The sequence below is a fragment of the Micromys minutus genome, assembly GCF_963924665.1.
Source record: "Micromys minutus genome assembly, chromosome: 17".
Lineage (NCBI taxonomy): Eukaryota > Metazoa > Chordata > Mammalia > Rodentia > Muridae > Micromys > Micromys minutus.
Window position 1 is genome coordinate 14479246 of NC_137952.1, and position 14792 is coordinate 14494037.

The 14792-nt window shown below is 36.5% G+C and overlaps 1 protein-coding gene across 1 annotated transcript in view; it reads right to left on the reverse strand.

Annotated features, from left to right (window-relative positions):
• ELP4 (elongator acetyltransferase complex subunit 4) overlaps positions 1 to 14792 on the reverse strand; it is a gene marked incomplete at its 5' end in the record, with an annotated part of 172168 nt that overhangs the window by 94088 nt on the left and 63288 nt on the right. Inside the window, 2 exons of the mRNA XM_080931152.1 lie at positions 6181 to 6287; positions 8365 to 8473. Coding sequence (XP_080787278.1) covers positions 6181 to 6287; positions 8365 to 8473 — 216 coding nt within the window. The remainder of the gene's footprint in view (positions 1 to 6180; positions 6288 to 8364; positions 8474 to 14792) is intronic.

Consider the following 14792-nt stretch of genomic DNA (forward strand, 5'->3'; position numbering starts at 1 on the left):
GAAAGGACTGGAAGGTTGACTATTTTGGATGTCAGCTGTGCAAGGTTACTGAGGGCAATAACTAATTTAGGAAAATTTGGGGACAAAGTATCCACAAAGTTCCCTGCGCCACAAACAAGCTTATAGAAACCGTATTTATTAAGCATGATTACCTGAGGTACACTGGAGAACACACTAGTAAAATGTATGTTCTTGTGTTCTAGAAATTTAAAAATACAACTTGGCAGGGAACTAGGCCAGGTGTGGTTTGCTATCACTGTTCTCTTTTTCTGTCTTTCTCTGACACGTAAGTGACACATTGTAGGAGGAAGCGTTTCAGAGCCATTGTGTAAACGGGTAAATTCTGCTACAGTTCTGTGAAGGCTTCAAGAAACCCTTAAAGTACTGAAATATAATGTTTGTGAAGCCAAAGCACAGAATGCACTTGCAGAAGTGTTCATGCCTGCAAACTTTAAAGAGAAGAAATTCTGTCTCTGCAGCTTTTGGCCACACTCTTTGTTCCATTTAGAATGGTCACACAGTTGACACAGCTCTGCCACAAGCACAGGGGGTCTTCATGGATTCAGGACTCAAGATGTTAACAGCTTCGAAATATTTGAAGATTGCTTTGTGAAATCATTAACCAGATCATGCTAAATTTCTTGCATAAAATACAGTTATAAATAAATATAAGAAAAAAAGCAAGGATCTGGGGGTGTGGCTTAGGGAAGAGTGCTTGCCTAGTAGCATGTGCAAGATCCCAGGTTTGATCCTTAGTACTGCCGAAACCAACTTATAATGTAAAACAACAGATTCTGGGATGAATTTATAAAATAAAGAGCTTTATATAAAGTAACTTACAATAAAGATACTATAAGATTTTGAGACATTAAAAATAGGATTTATTTGCTGTAAGTAATTATAAACTCAATAGCCCCAGTATTGCTAACCACACAGAGACCTGAAGACAGCTAATAGTCAAACATACACTGACTTTGCCTTTGTCAATGGAGCAATGATGTTCTGCCAGCCAGACTCCCAGGAAGCACGTGAACTGAACACAAAAGCAAACAGGCCTCCTGCTGCCCGAGGGAGAGTCAGCAAGATGGCAGTTTCAATCATTTGGAATAATACTAAAGCAGCCTTAGGCTTTTCTCAGAATGGAAACATGTCACTATTACTGTAATACTTTAACAAATCAGAATGCAGAGGAACGAACACTTACACAATCCCATCCTACAAAGGGCACTTTACTCAACATCTAAGTGGAAGACAATTATAAGGAAATTTCACAAAAATTGTCAGTGAACATAAATGACTAAGGGAAAAATGTTTTTTACCCCTTTCAACACACTTAATAGATTTTTTAAAAGCTTACCACTTAGAAACAATTTCCCTTTCCAGTCTCCTTAAGGAACTATTAATGTAAAGAAACTTAGATAAAGCACTAAGTGAAAAGTTTGGTATTTAAGCTGCCAGGAAGAAATACCCATTATTCCTCACCACAGCACCAGTTTACTGTAAGAGTGGTCAAAAGGAGTAAATCTTCACAACATTTATATAGGAAGTCAAAAAATACTTCAAATGTTTTGGGAAATTATCTAATCAGTGTACTTTTAGCATATGTCTAATCATGTAGCCATCTTTGGCCAATCATCAAAAAATCAAAGGCAAATTGGCATGACTCAACTCTAACTTTAATAGCGCATGATTGTGTCGTGTAAGCTGGTTTTGTGTGAGAGCTGCTGCGGTTTTAGCAGAGAGATTAACTGCCGGACCTAAGCTGGCCTCCAAACCTTGCCCTGCTGATGCCTCTGGCTCTTTGAAGTCTGACCATCATACCTGGCAAAGCAACAGTGGGAACTAGGACAGTGTCAGATCTAATCAAATTGCTCGCTGCAGCATAGCTAACTACGGGTTTCACTAATTGGCCCAATTGAGGATTATACCTTTTGCTACAGATTCACGACAATAATTTAGTTAAATGATGTCCCCCTCCCTTATCTCTTCTAATTAAGATTCCAAAGTTGGGAGGAATAGGATTAGACAGAGTCTCACAACTGTGTTCTCCTTAAAGTGGTATGCATTTTTGATAGGTTCAATATGGAGTAAGAATTAAAGCAACTTGTAGAGATTCTAAGAACCTGTGACATCGGTGTATGCCTATATGACTAAGAAATTACAGTGAAAATATTGCTGTAGTACATTAGAAATGTGAACATGTAAAAATTAGATTCTACCCTTATAGAATGTGGAGTTGTGTTTGTGTGTGTGAATGGGCATGCACTTACAGTTATAGTCACCTTGTATGTGCATGTGGAGGCCAGATGGTAACACTAGGCACTCTCCTCCAGTGCTTTGCTGCCTTATGTTTTGAGACAGGATCTCTCAAGAAACTTGGAGCTCACTCTTTTGGCCAGACTTAACTGGCCACTGAGCCTCAGGGATCTGTCTGTCTTTGCCCTTCCAGTGTTGGGTTCCAGGCCTGCATGGCCACATCCGGGTTTATATGTGTCTGTGACCAAATTCAGGTCCTCCTGCTTATGCAGCAAGTATCCTATCCACAGAGCCATCCCCTTTTCTTGGGTTTATTTTTGAAAAGTAATTTCACTCAGACAAATAAAAACTTATATTCAATATTTCAGTTTTGTAATCGGCAGTATACTTATGAAAACAAGTTAATTTATATAGTAGACAGTATTTGTCCAGGATATTGTTTGAAAAATTATATTAGATTATATGGCCCATGATACTACCACTTACTAGGATTTGGAATTATTTCTGTGACATCACTGTGAATTGATAGGCTAGTTTCCTTCTCTCTCTTCATCTTTGGGTATATTAAACATATTTTGTCCTCCTATTTATCATTATACCTAGAAAGGCCATAGAAAATAAATGCAGAGAAGTAAATCTAGACCTGATGATACCATGCAACAATCTGAACTGTTAATATTATCAGTGACTATTAGCCTATAGAACTTTATACTTTGCAAAATGTAAACATTTTAGATTATTCCATGAAGTAACACCAAACTAGATTGTCATATTATCATAAAGCTAATTTACAGCAATAACATATGGAGTTTTAATGTTAATAGTTAAGAATGAATCTATTCAGTAAATATAGTTAGAATAGCTAGTTCATAATAACAGGTTGGTCAAGTCTTTGTGAGAAAAAAAGCCTTGGTGGCTATAGTTACTGAGGTCTCATCTTCTTAACTGGGGTCAGGTATCACATCTTGAATAAGCGTGATTTGCTTTGACAGTCTATGATCTCAACATTTAGTCATGAGGCCCAGATACACTAATTATTATGTTTGGATCAGTTCAAACCTCCAGATTGTTCTTCATCTATTTGCTGAACATTTGTAGTTATAGGATGTACTTTCTGTGAATTTCAGCACAACTCAATTGTTATAGGTCCCAACTTGAACCTAGAAACTGTGATGCTTAGAGTTGAAAAACTGTCCTGTGAGGAGGCAATTTTATTTTGTAAAAATTTTATAGATGCTGCAGCTAATGTAATAATATATTATCACTTGTTAGAAAATTAAATTAGTAGAATGTGAAAAGCTAAAAATATAAAATGATATTACATTCATGTAAAATGCTGTTTCTCTATCATCAAACTCAATGTACCCACACTTCAAATCCTACAAACTGACCATGTATTATCAGGGCATCATAGTTATAAAAAGTTGTCACACAGAAAGATTGTAAGTTTAGATTGTGGTTGGTACGTACAGAAGTGGACTGTAGTATTAGGACTGTAGACAGCGTTCTGCTGTGCTTTTCATACAGGATAATACATGAACTTTTAAAGTCACAGGAAATCATAATAATCTATTGTGATAAGTGTTTTCTTCTGAATGAGAAGTATGTGGATGAAGATGAATCTATACTCTAAGAGGACAAAAATACCATTCTGTTTTTGAGTCACTCACAGTTGGTGAGTACTAGAGTTGTTTCACCTTCATACACAAAGGCCAATGGCTAAGTAGGATTTAATACCACCTCTCCCTCCTGCTTTTTGCCTCTATCCACCTCTCATGTGTGACTCGTGTGACTTTAGATACATCCTATAAGTCTGCCTGCCTGGAGTCATTACTTTACCAATCCAGCCAGGCTTTGCTTCTGGGAACAACACACAGATTCAATGCCCAAGACACTACAACTTCAGATTTTTCAGGAGGATAGCTTGCATTTTATTTTAAAAGTAAGATTTATGTATTTCTATTACTTTGTCATTTAAAATGGCTTTTACCCTAAATAGTTTATAAACCCCCAAATCCTTATTGATTAGATCAAACCAAAGTGACAAAGGATTTGATTGACTGTACTGAATACTACCTTCTTAAAAAGGTGACTTTATTTTTGTTTTGTTTAATACTGCTTCCAAATCACAAGGTAATAGTTATGATTGTTTCATCTTGTGTAATAACAAGAAGCCTGTGTGGCTAATTAGCATTCTCTATTAGAACCTACTGTTATACAAGGGAGTGGTCTCATTTGACATTATGCAGGTCACTTTTATGCTCGACATAAGACATTGAGCAAGGTCTTAGACAGGATTCACATGATTATCCTACTATGGGCACATCCTATGGGCACAATAACTTTTCTACTGAAGAATTCTTGCTTAATTTGCACATAATAGAAATGATACCATAGACCTGGTTTTTAAAAAATATTGGGAATCTTGGAAGAATAGCCATGTAGAGGGGAAAAATTATATTTGAAACATGAATTCAACTTAAAAATGGAAGCAAACTTTTTTTTTGCCAGACATGAAGCTGAAACCTAGTTCTCTAAATGTTTATAATGGTAAGTCACTCAGGATTCCATCAGAAAAGCTGAGACAATGCTGACACAGTTATAGTCTTGGGTTCCATTTCAATGGTATCTTTTGAGAAGTAAAGCAAATTAGCTCAAGAATCACTATTTCTACACACTCCTCTTTGGGCTTTAAGTGGCTTTTGAAGGGAGTATTCCCCAGATGAGGAACTTCCAACACTCCTGCAGAGATGACCTGCCTGAAGAACTGGCTGCCTGATTAACTATTAACTGCTCTCAATAGGATTAGATAATTAAGGACATTGATGACCATTAATTAGGAGGAGGGCACATTAATTTGTCACAGGATAGGACCCTTATGATGATTTATAGGTTAGTGCTACTTGTAAATGTGAAGGCACAGAGAAAAAGAGAGAGCCATTAAGTTACCTTATCAAGTGGCCAGCTTAAAGAGGGCAGAGGGTCAGAGAAGGGCCAAAGTGGTCACTTTAAGGGTGAAGTCCCAAACACCAAAGCAGTGCCAAGCCACATTGATGATCGTTTGGTGATGAAGTTAAAAATATGCTAATTTATTGGTGGTAATTCTCCCTTTTTATGGTTTCAAGCAGTTAAGACAAGTGGCCTGCTTAAGAGCTTTTCATTTGAAAAGAGATTAAACAAAATGGTGTGTCAAGGCAGTTTGGCTGTTTTATGTCTTTGTTAAAAAAAAATTGCACCAACTATACTGATAACTATCACACCATCCAAATGCCACCTCGCTGGACATTTACTTCATTAATAAATATATCAACTCTAATTGCTTAATAGTTCCATGTTCATTTGCTCTTTAGCAAGGTTGAGCTGAAATAACTCTTTTGTGTTGCTCTCTGTCATTCTGCTTGCAGAAAGGTCACATAAATGCACATGTAGAAAATTTACTTACAGCCACGGGTATAACTCATACTTTGTTTAATTCAACATTTTAAAACTTAAATGTAATCTCTCTCATATTAAAAACCAAACCAAACCAAGCACAGAACCTTTAAAAGGTAGGGATAAAACTTGTTATCCCTACACAGTTGTGGGTAGCATTCATATTCCACACACAGTAAGCAAGCTCATTAACATTTAATTAAATGCTTTTGAAAGCCTTGGAGATCCAAGTCGTATTTATCATTTGAGTTTGGAGCTTATTTTTAATAGCTATTATAGACTTTTTTTTTTCTGTACCTGAGTAAAAATACATGATTAGAATGGAGGAAAATAAAACAAAAATTAGGTTGTTATAACAAACAAAAGTATTTAACTTGTAGCCTGAAATGTGTTTAGATGTTTTATTACAGTGAAAATCAGGCACGAGAGGGACCATTTACCTTAAGACAGTAAAATTAAAACATAAAAAAAAAAAAAAAGAAAACCTCTTACCTCAATGGTGAACAGCTTCCTTTTTAACTTAAAAGCTAAATCTTTGACATCCGATTCATCACAAGTCAAGTTATTAAGCCGAGGAATCTTCCGTATATGGATTAAACCTCATGGAAAGGAAATTAAAAGAGAAAGCTTTACGTGCTGTCATCAGAGGCATAAATTAAGGAGTCTTACAGCAGAATCTGTAAATTTACACACAAGCATCCTCCCTTTAAAACTGGTGCTGACTACCAGGAGCAGTGAAGCAAACGGCGTGATTATACTCAAGTAATCAAGCAGAATAAGATAAACAGAAATCCTTGAGCGAGGAAAACTAATTGCACTTTGGTACAGGAGTACAGCTGTAAGGAGGGGCCTTAATACTTGTCAAAACTATAGCCAGTCTGCGTGTGATTTTCTTTCGTATTTACAGTAAGCAAATATGGCTATCACCTTGCATGCTGCCCACGGCACCACTCAGCAATCTTTATTTTATTAAATGCACCAGTAAGCAGCCAGCAAAACACGGCGTTTGGGTTACTTATAATCTACAAAACACCAATAAAAAGTATTTCATTTTGTGCACTGAGAAAACTATTGAAGAAAACTACATTTCAGCATGGTCTAGGATCAAACATTACTCTGTATGCCATCCGGAAACACTGATTTTTATGGCACGTTAGGCCCTTATGTGGCCATTAGAAGCTCTGCAGCAGTGCTAGGTAAACCGTGAGATCCAGGCCTCATCAGCAGAAACACTTGCTAATCTTTACTGACAAGGCACTGGATGGCTTTTGTGTAGTTTCTGACTAAACTAGGGGTCAGTTCCCACAGATGAAGACATGGAAGGTTCTTCAGCACATCTTTTTGCCTGACTCAGCTCACATTTAAAAACACCATGTCAGGGATACTGATCCTTGAACGTGGGATAATAGACATCAAATGTCAGATTGGAGTGGACAGACCTTTTTATAGAACTGCTTGCATGTGTGTGTGTGTGTGTGTGTGTGTGTGTGTGTGTGTGTGTGTGTGTGCACGTGTGCACTCACTCACTAATGTGTGCATGCATTCAGATTTAGAGTATGTTACAAACATTTATTTCCAAGTAATTTACCAAAATAAACATGCTTACATTTCAAATATAATATTGTAATAAATTATTTGAAAATTCCATAGAATGCATTTTGATCATATTTACTACCTACTTCTCATTTAGACAATAGCTCATAACAATTATACATCTCATATATACTTATTTACTAAAATATATTTAATAGAAATAAAGACAGCACATTTCTCATTCTTCCCTATGGTACCTATGTTTGTTAGGTAATTATTAAGATAGGAGGCCTTATGCAACTCGCTAATTATTTTATTCTCAAGTGCTTCTTGTTGTAAGAAAGTTTACAAATATAACTACTCATTACAGATGGGGAATAATTTATTCAATCAGAGATTTCAGCACAAAGAATGACAGCTCAACTTTTGAAATGTCTTAAGCAAAATATATTTAGAGTATAAAACAAAATTTCAGTAAGTTTATAAATGAACACTTATAAGTGGTAATGTAATTTATAGTGCACAAGGCAGAAGGGCCAATCTCCACCATCAAAACCAAACCAAACTAAACCAGATCAAACCAAAACTATAATGTAGTAAAATGTCCAATCAAATTTTCTGGGTTAATGTCAGGGTGAGAAGAAAAGGTAACATGTGTGCCCCTTTAAGGTTCTAGTGCTGGGGTCTGAACATATGGCCTTGTGCATACTGAGACGATGCTCTACCATTAAGCTACACCTCAGTCTAGGATGTACCTTACCTTATAGCTAGTTCTGTACATATCACAGAAATGCTGGTACACTATTACAGGTTGAATATTTGTTATTCAAAATGCTCAGGACCAGAGGTAGTTCACATTGTACATTTTACAAGTAGGGACATTTGTAAATATGCTTATTTCAAACCTTAAGCCACTGGCATAACAATACTTCAGACCCTGGCTTTGACTTAACATTATCACAATCTGCAATCTTAGTCTGATGAATAGCTGAAATAGAATATTAACCAGGAGGAAGAAACATTTAACAGTGGAATAAAATTCCTACCACATTATAGCAGATATTCTAATTAGACCAGAAGGATGCTTCAGGTATGTAAGAAGCACTCAGGATATGATCTTTTCATGATAAAGATGATGCTTACCATGATAATCCTTATACAATGGGTTAGTCTCTCTCTCTGAACCAATAAAAGATTCCAGACCAACCACTGTATCTGACAAATTTCTCACACGAGTAGTAATTGCTTTATTCTGAAAAAAAAAAAAAAAAAAAAGAAATGGAATACTCATATTATAATAAATTACAAAATTAAAAAAAAACATCTACACAATGCCACTATGCCATCTTGAATACAAATCTTAGTGGAGGTAAAAAACATTAATAAATAAAAGTTAAATGTAGTACAGTCGGAAAATAAGATGAAATAGTCTCTTAGTTGAATGATCTGATCTAATGGGTATTCTATGCTAATTTGAAGAGTTGAAGGCGAGGTAAAACGTGGTAGAAAACATTAAGTATTGTTCCTTTGGCTACACTTTGCTCTTCTCATTACTTTGCTCCCGTTGGCTGGAGAACACGGCAGTGGGACTAAGAAGGACCGACGGTACATGGAGAGCATCCTGGCAAGAGGCTCTCTGCTGCCCATCAGCTGGGACACCCCAGGTCCTGTGACATATTCAAAACATGAAGGTCCAGTTAAGGGGATTTAAGATGACTAGTTCTGGAGTCTCCCCTGCCCCTTTCCAGACGCTGCCACCTGGCTCTAGAGTAACAACAAAGAAAGGCAAAGAAACTGTGACTAGCACTATCCAATGGCCGACACCTTCTTCCTGAACTCAGTTTGAGACGATCCAATAGTACTAACCAGAACAGCTTAGGAAATGCCCTGGTGCTGGATTAAAGCAATAGAAAAGCATTGTTCTAAGCATAGAATACCCAGTTGCTAAATAGTAGTGATCCAAAACCACCCAGAATTCATGGCTGGAAAAGTAAAATCACTGACTAGCCACTTGCTTTTGCAGTTATTTTACTTCAAGGAAAGTCAGTATTCCTTGTAGGGTGATTCCTGATAGGCTGATGAACCTAAAAAGTTTAATTATCTAACACAATACATCAGGACATTTATGTTCTACTGATACAGATTTGTTAAAACAAATAATTCTTTGTAACATTTTGGAATTTTGAAACTCTCATTTTATATACTGGCAATATCCACGCGTTTAATAAAAACTGATTTTAGAAGAAACAGATGGGAGATATAAGGCAGTCAAGAAATCTCATCTGTTGGCTGCTATGTCTGCTGTTAGAGGAGAGGCCACAGAGATTCTCACTTCATAAGTGCTTCTCGATGACTACTAGGCTTAGTGCTGCTCTTGTTCAAGGGCCTTTGTGACGAGTGATCAGGACGGAGAGTAAAAGGGGTGGGCTGATACTCTATGATTCAAAGGGACAAGCACAGGAGTCTGGGCTCCAAACGTTCTGCTGACATGGTTAGCTCACACCTTAGGCAGTGTTTGAAGCCCCTCCACAGGAGTGCACACTGTGTAGAGGACATTTCAGCCTCCAACCTGTGGTCTCCAAAGGAGGCAGTGCAAACAAGTTTTCCTTAACTTAGAAAAACTTTCAATTATAAGGACACAGTATAAAATACATATAATATTTGCAAATGGCTGTTTTTCCTAAGGCAATTTTTCACTCAATGGTGAGAAAATAATCCAGATTGATTCCTTCCTTTCAGTGCTCTGCCACAGGGGATGGTGCTCCTCCAGAAATAACAGGAGCTTCAGGGGCCAGAAACATGCTCCTCTCAATATTCCCTCAGCCAAAGACCATTATATCAAACTCATCCAGGTTGGGTTTCAGCCAGTTATTCTTCACCCAAACAAAAATGTCTGCCAGACATTCCAACAGCTGGGAGACAGTTCACAATGAGTCAACTTGAAAATGATTCATTGTGCCGAGTACTGAACAATGTTGGGGTGGGGGTGGGGTGTGGCTGGGTTTGTAGTAAAGGGTGAGAACAAGTGGGAGATGAAGGAAAGCCATGTGGTTCCCTATCAAGAAGAATCCTGGATAATAACCAGCAGGATCCTATCATTTCATTTTTAGTATAAACTCAACTGAGAAGAGTGCTAACATTACGGACCTTCAGATGAGCAAGCACTTACCAAGGCTACTACAGTGTTTCTTAATCTAAAAGGTCAGATTTACTTTTATCTATAAATAAAAGGCAGGCTTTGTGTCTAAATATCAGAGTTTGTTAGAATTCACCTATTCAGGATTTCAGGCATATCAACTTGGGTCTTCTCATTTATATGAATAACTAACTGAACTAAGGTTTAAAGATGACTGATTTCTAATTCTGTTCTGACAGTAAAGAAGTCCTGCGTATTTAAATGACTAACCCAACACTGCTATTTCTTTTGTTCATTTAACCCTAAATTAACTAATAAGACATTGAAAGACATCAGGTTTTTTTTTCCAGTCTTTTAAAAGAAAGTTTATAAGCAATTAATTATCTTTATGGAAATAAAAACTAATGGATTCTAAATATAAACCAGCAATGTATAGCCTGAATTCAAAGTTTCTAAGAAATGTGTTCACTTATTCATGTATTTTATTTATCGTATTCCTAAGCTCTTATTTGTGTCAGCCTTATTAATTATAAACTAAAATCTATCCAACAAGGTTTTATGAAGCTTTCGGGCAGTTACCATAAAAGAGGTTACATTTAACAGTGACCTTGCTGTTTTTTTGCACAGCTATTCTGCAAAGGTTGGTCCAGTGTAACTAACCAGACTAGCTGTGAAAACTATAAAGTATCTGAAAACATCTATAGAATAAGAATAATAGAAAATTATAAAAAATAATATGTACATATATGACTGAGATAACTTTTATTTTGATATTTTTATACACAATAAGCTTCTAGCTACTTATAGGAACATAAAAATATTGGGGCATGATAACCGCAGTTGTTTTTAAGTTTACAAAATATGTGACTGCTCGTATATATTCCAGATTCTTTTAAAGTATGGTTCACTGATGTATTATCTTAGAGCCATGTTTATAAGAAGAAGGTCCTTCAAGTCACTGTATTAATACTCAATGGTCTTTTAGATGAAGGTAGGTAAATTTATATAAGAGAACAAAAATTATGAGTAGAAAACCCCTTGCAAGCATAATAGCTCAGGAACACACTGTGTGTGAAACCATCACCATGTGGCAGTGGTGCTCAGAAGTCGCTAGTACAGCCATAGAGTGGGGATCTGGACAGAGAACATCGATATTCTTATCCTCCTGGACTTGCAACTGTTTTATTCATCGGGAAAGATGTGAAACTTCCTGCTCTTTAGTTAAAATTAAGAAGTAACAGAATCTATGCATCAAGTCCTAATAAACATATTTGAACATTGTTCCTATTTTAATATTGAAATAGCTATATGAAAGTTTCAAGTGAGAAATATTTAAACAAGGTTACCAGAACTTAGTCATTATGACTAAATTAATGGTTACAGTGCACATGTGCCATAATGACATCACCCAAGTATGTACGACGATATTGCCACCCCTCCTCCTTGCCCATCTGGATAGGAAATCTAGGATGACTCAAAAATCCTTCTTATACTAGACAAATCTCCCTTTGCTCCTGGGTGAAAGTTGTCAGCTCTGGATAGTAGCCAAGACATGACTAGGAGGGAAGCCAGAAGAGAAGAGAGCTAGTGTCTAGGAGTTTGAAGAGTTTGCTGGCAATCTCAGATGGCATTGTCATAAACTGGAGAGAGGGCCCTTAAAAATGTCTATTTCAGTACACTTTCTTAATTACAAAGACTTAATGCACGTCAGATGGTGCTGCAAGTAAACAAGGCAAAGCGACTACCCTGTTGTCTGCCATTTTATTCTCACTTATATTCACAAGAACCTGGGGAGTTTTTGTTCTGACTGTTTGCTTGCTTTGAAAGAATGGTAGCACATTTTATTTAGGAAATGTGAAATCCAATAAAAGAATTTTAAATTCTCAAAGATTAATTTAAGCTGTTCTTTCAACTGAAAGCTCATAAAGCTAAAGTAGCAATTTTAAGATAAAAATTCAACTACTGCCACATAAAGAAAACTTCAACAATGGTTCGAACACAAAACCCTAGCTCTCAGCACCAACTGAAAGTTTCTTTCTTTGATGAAACCAATTGCCACAACAATAGAAAGGATTCAGTTTGTAGCAACACAGGATAAATTTCTCATAAATATTTTAACTTGAAGATTAAAATGTTAATTAATCCGAATTTTAATTTCCAAGAGACTCTAGAGAAATAAACCAACTGGCATAAAGCATACATGCACTGTGTCAAGAATAAACTCTTGGGTTGCTCCACTTATACTCCCTAAGAAAGACAGCAACGAATAAGAGAGGCCAGCTCTCACCCAGGGCAGTGTAAATGTCACCTTTGGCCAAAGGTAGAGAGAAGCAACACTCTCTGTTTGATGGCTACATGACAGGAGGTGTGCAGGCACATGTGCGTCTCCTACGGCCGAGCCTGGATACAGAACCTCTACTGAAAAGTGTTCCTATTTCTTTGTTAGGAAATCTAACACTAAAGTTAGATAAGGGATAAATCTAAAGACAGACGAGAAAGAATACATTTTGTATTTCTTATATGCTCAATTCTATTAAAGCGAAGACTATAAAAATGATTTTGATGATTTTGTTCATTACTTTTGAGCAGTTTTATCCGACAAAATTATACTAACTGACTTACAACATCTACTAATTTAATTGCTGCAGATTTAATGTGCTATCAAAGCTCATAGTTTATTTTAGAATATCTAAAGACAATGTTTTGTAAACAAGAAAATTTAAATGGAACTCATCTCTTGGTATCATCACAGAAAAACATTCATACAAGGAAGTAATAAAACAAACATTCCCCCCCCCCATAAAGCTTAAAACATTTCACAGAGGACCTAAAGGCAAATCTATTTAGCTTAAAAGAGAAAGAAATTGCCATTTTTTTCATGTTACTAGACTAGGCAATGAAACCACATGTTTTTCTGTGTTCTAGCTGATCAACTGCGTGTCTAACTTTGTTATAAAAGGGTAGTTCTTCATTTGTTTTAGAGCATGATTTAGAAATGCCATTTGTTTATAAACAGAGTAGATATTTATGAGTTTTGCCTTTTAACATTCTCTTGAATATTAACGGAATATGTTCTGAAGTCTTTCCGAAATGTGACACAGAAAATAAGATAAAAAGCAAGCTAGAATAAATAATGCCATATAGTACTCAAAAGCAATTTCAGCCTTTCCCCACAACTTCACATCATCTCACTTTACATTATGAAAATTCATCAGGTACTTGGTTCTTTATGTTTTGTTTCGTGAGGGATTTTCAAGTGATATATTCTACTTTACTTCTTTCTACGTAAATCCCTTAGAATGCAATCACACACATCCCCAAAACAGAGTCCAGTTAATGTCTGTGCTGCTGCGGCAGGTTAAAGATACTAAGTTTAAAATCAGCTTAGAATAATGCCACATTGAGCACAAAATGATAGCCTGTCATCAGGAACAGGCAGCCAAAGCCAGGTCCAGATGGGAGACTGGCTGGGGAAGGCTGAGGCAGGTGGGGAAGTGACAGGAAGCTGACAGAAGACAGGACTACTCCCTCTGCTGGCAAGGCCCTCACCTGCTTACATTTGCAACTCACTAGCGTTTCTTTCATTATTTAAGATATAACTAATAAATTATTCAAGGTGTTCCCCTTTCAGCCTTCTGTATCCACACATCTTCGAATAGTCTACTTTCAGCATATGAATTTTTCTAATATAAAGGGACCCAGTGTTTTACCAGGAGGTCTAACTATTTATCTTGTAATTTAATTACATCATAAGCAGATCTAGAAGTGCTTTATAAGCTTTCTAAAATTAATGATGCCTTTAAATTATACTTCTTTATATAGCTATATCTTTATATACCGTATATGATTTAAAGAAAAAGTCTTGGTTATAGACTTCCCAGTCTCTTTCCTGGCTCTGTGAATTGCTGTGTAATGAAATAATATAGAAATGAACCATATAAATCAACTATACAGGGAACAAGGAAACAGCATGTCATAGCAAAACAGCAGAGATGCACAGCGCCAAACCTATCTGACAATCTAATGATCTGAACGTACAGATATTATGTACTAATATTAAGAACTAATGATTACACAAAATACAAGTTAAATTTTACAGAAAAATTATTCGATATTTGGTTTTCAATGTAAGTTAATAGCTGCAGCAAAAACATTTAGTAAAAATCTGTTCTAAGATTTTGGCCTACAACCAGAAGCTCCCAGAACAGGAGGGATCAGCTTTTTCACCCACTGTTCTCATCTGAATCCTGGCTTAAAAGCTATTCCAGCTCCCAGCTTTCCAGAAGGCTCCGTCCCAGGAATCCTTGCCTGCCATTTGGTTTGCTGCTTTTAATCTCCCAGGACTTTCTTGGTGGCTGTACTCTGCTCAACTGGCACTTGCTTCTAGAAGTGAGTTATTATTAAACCTGTAGGTCAATTGTGGCACTAACAACTC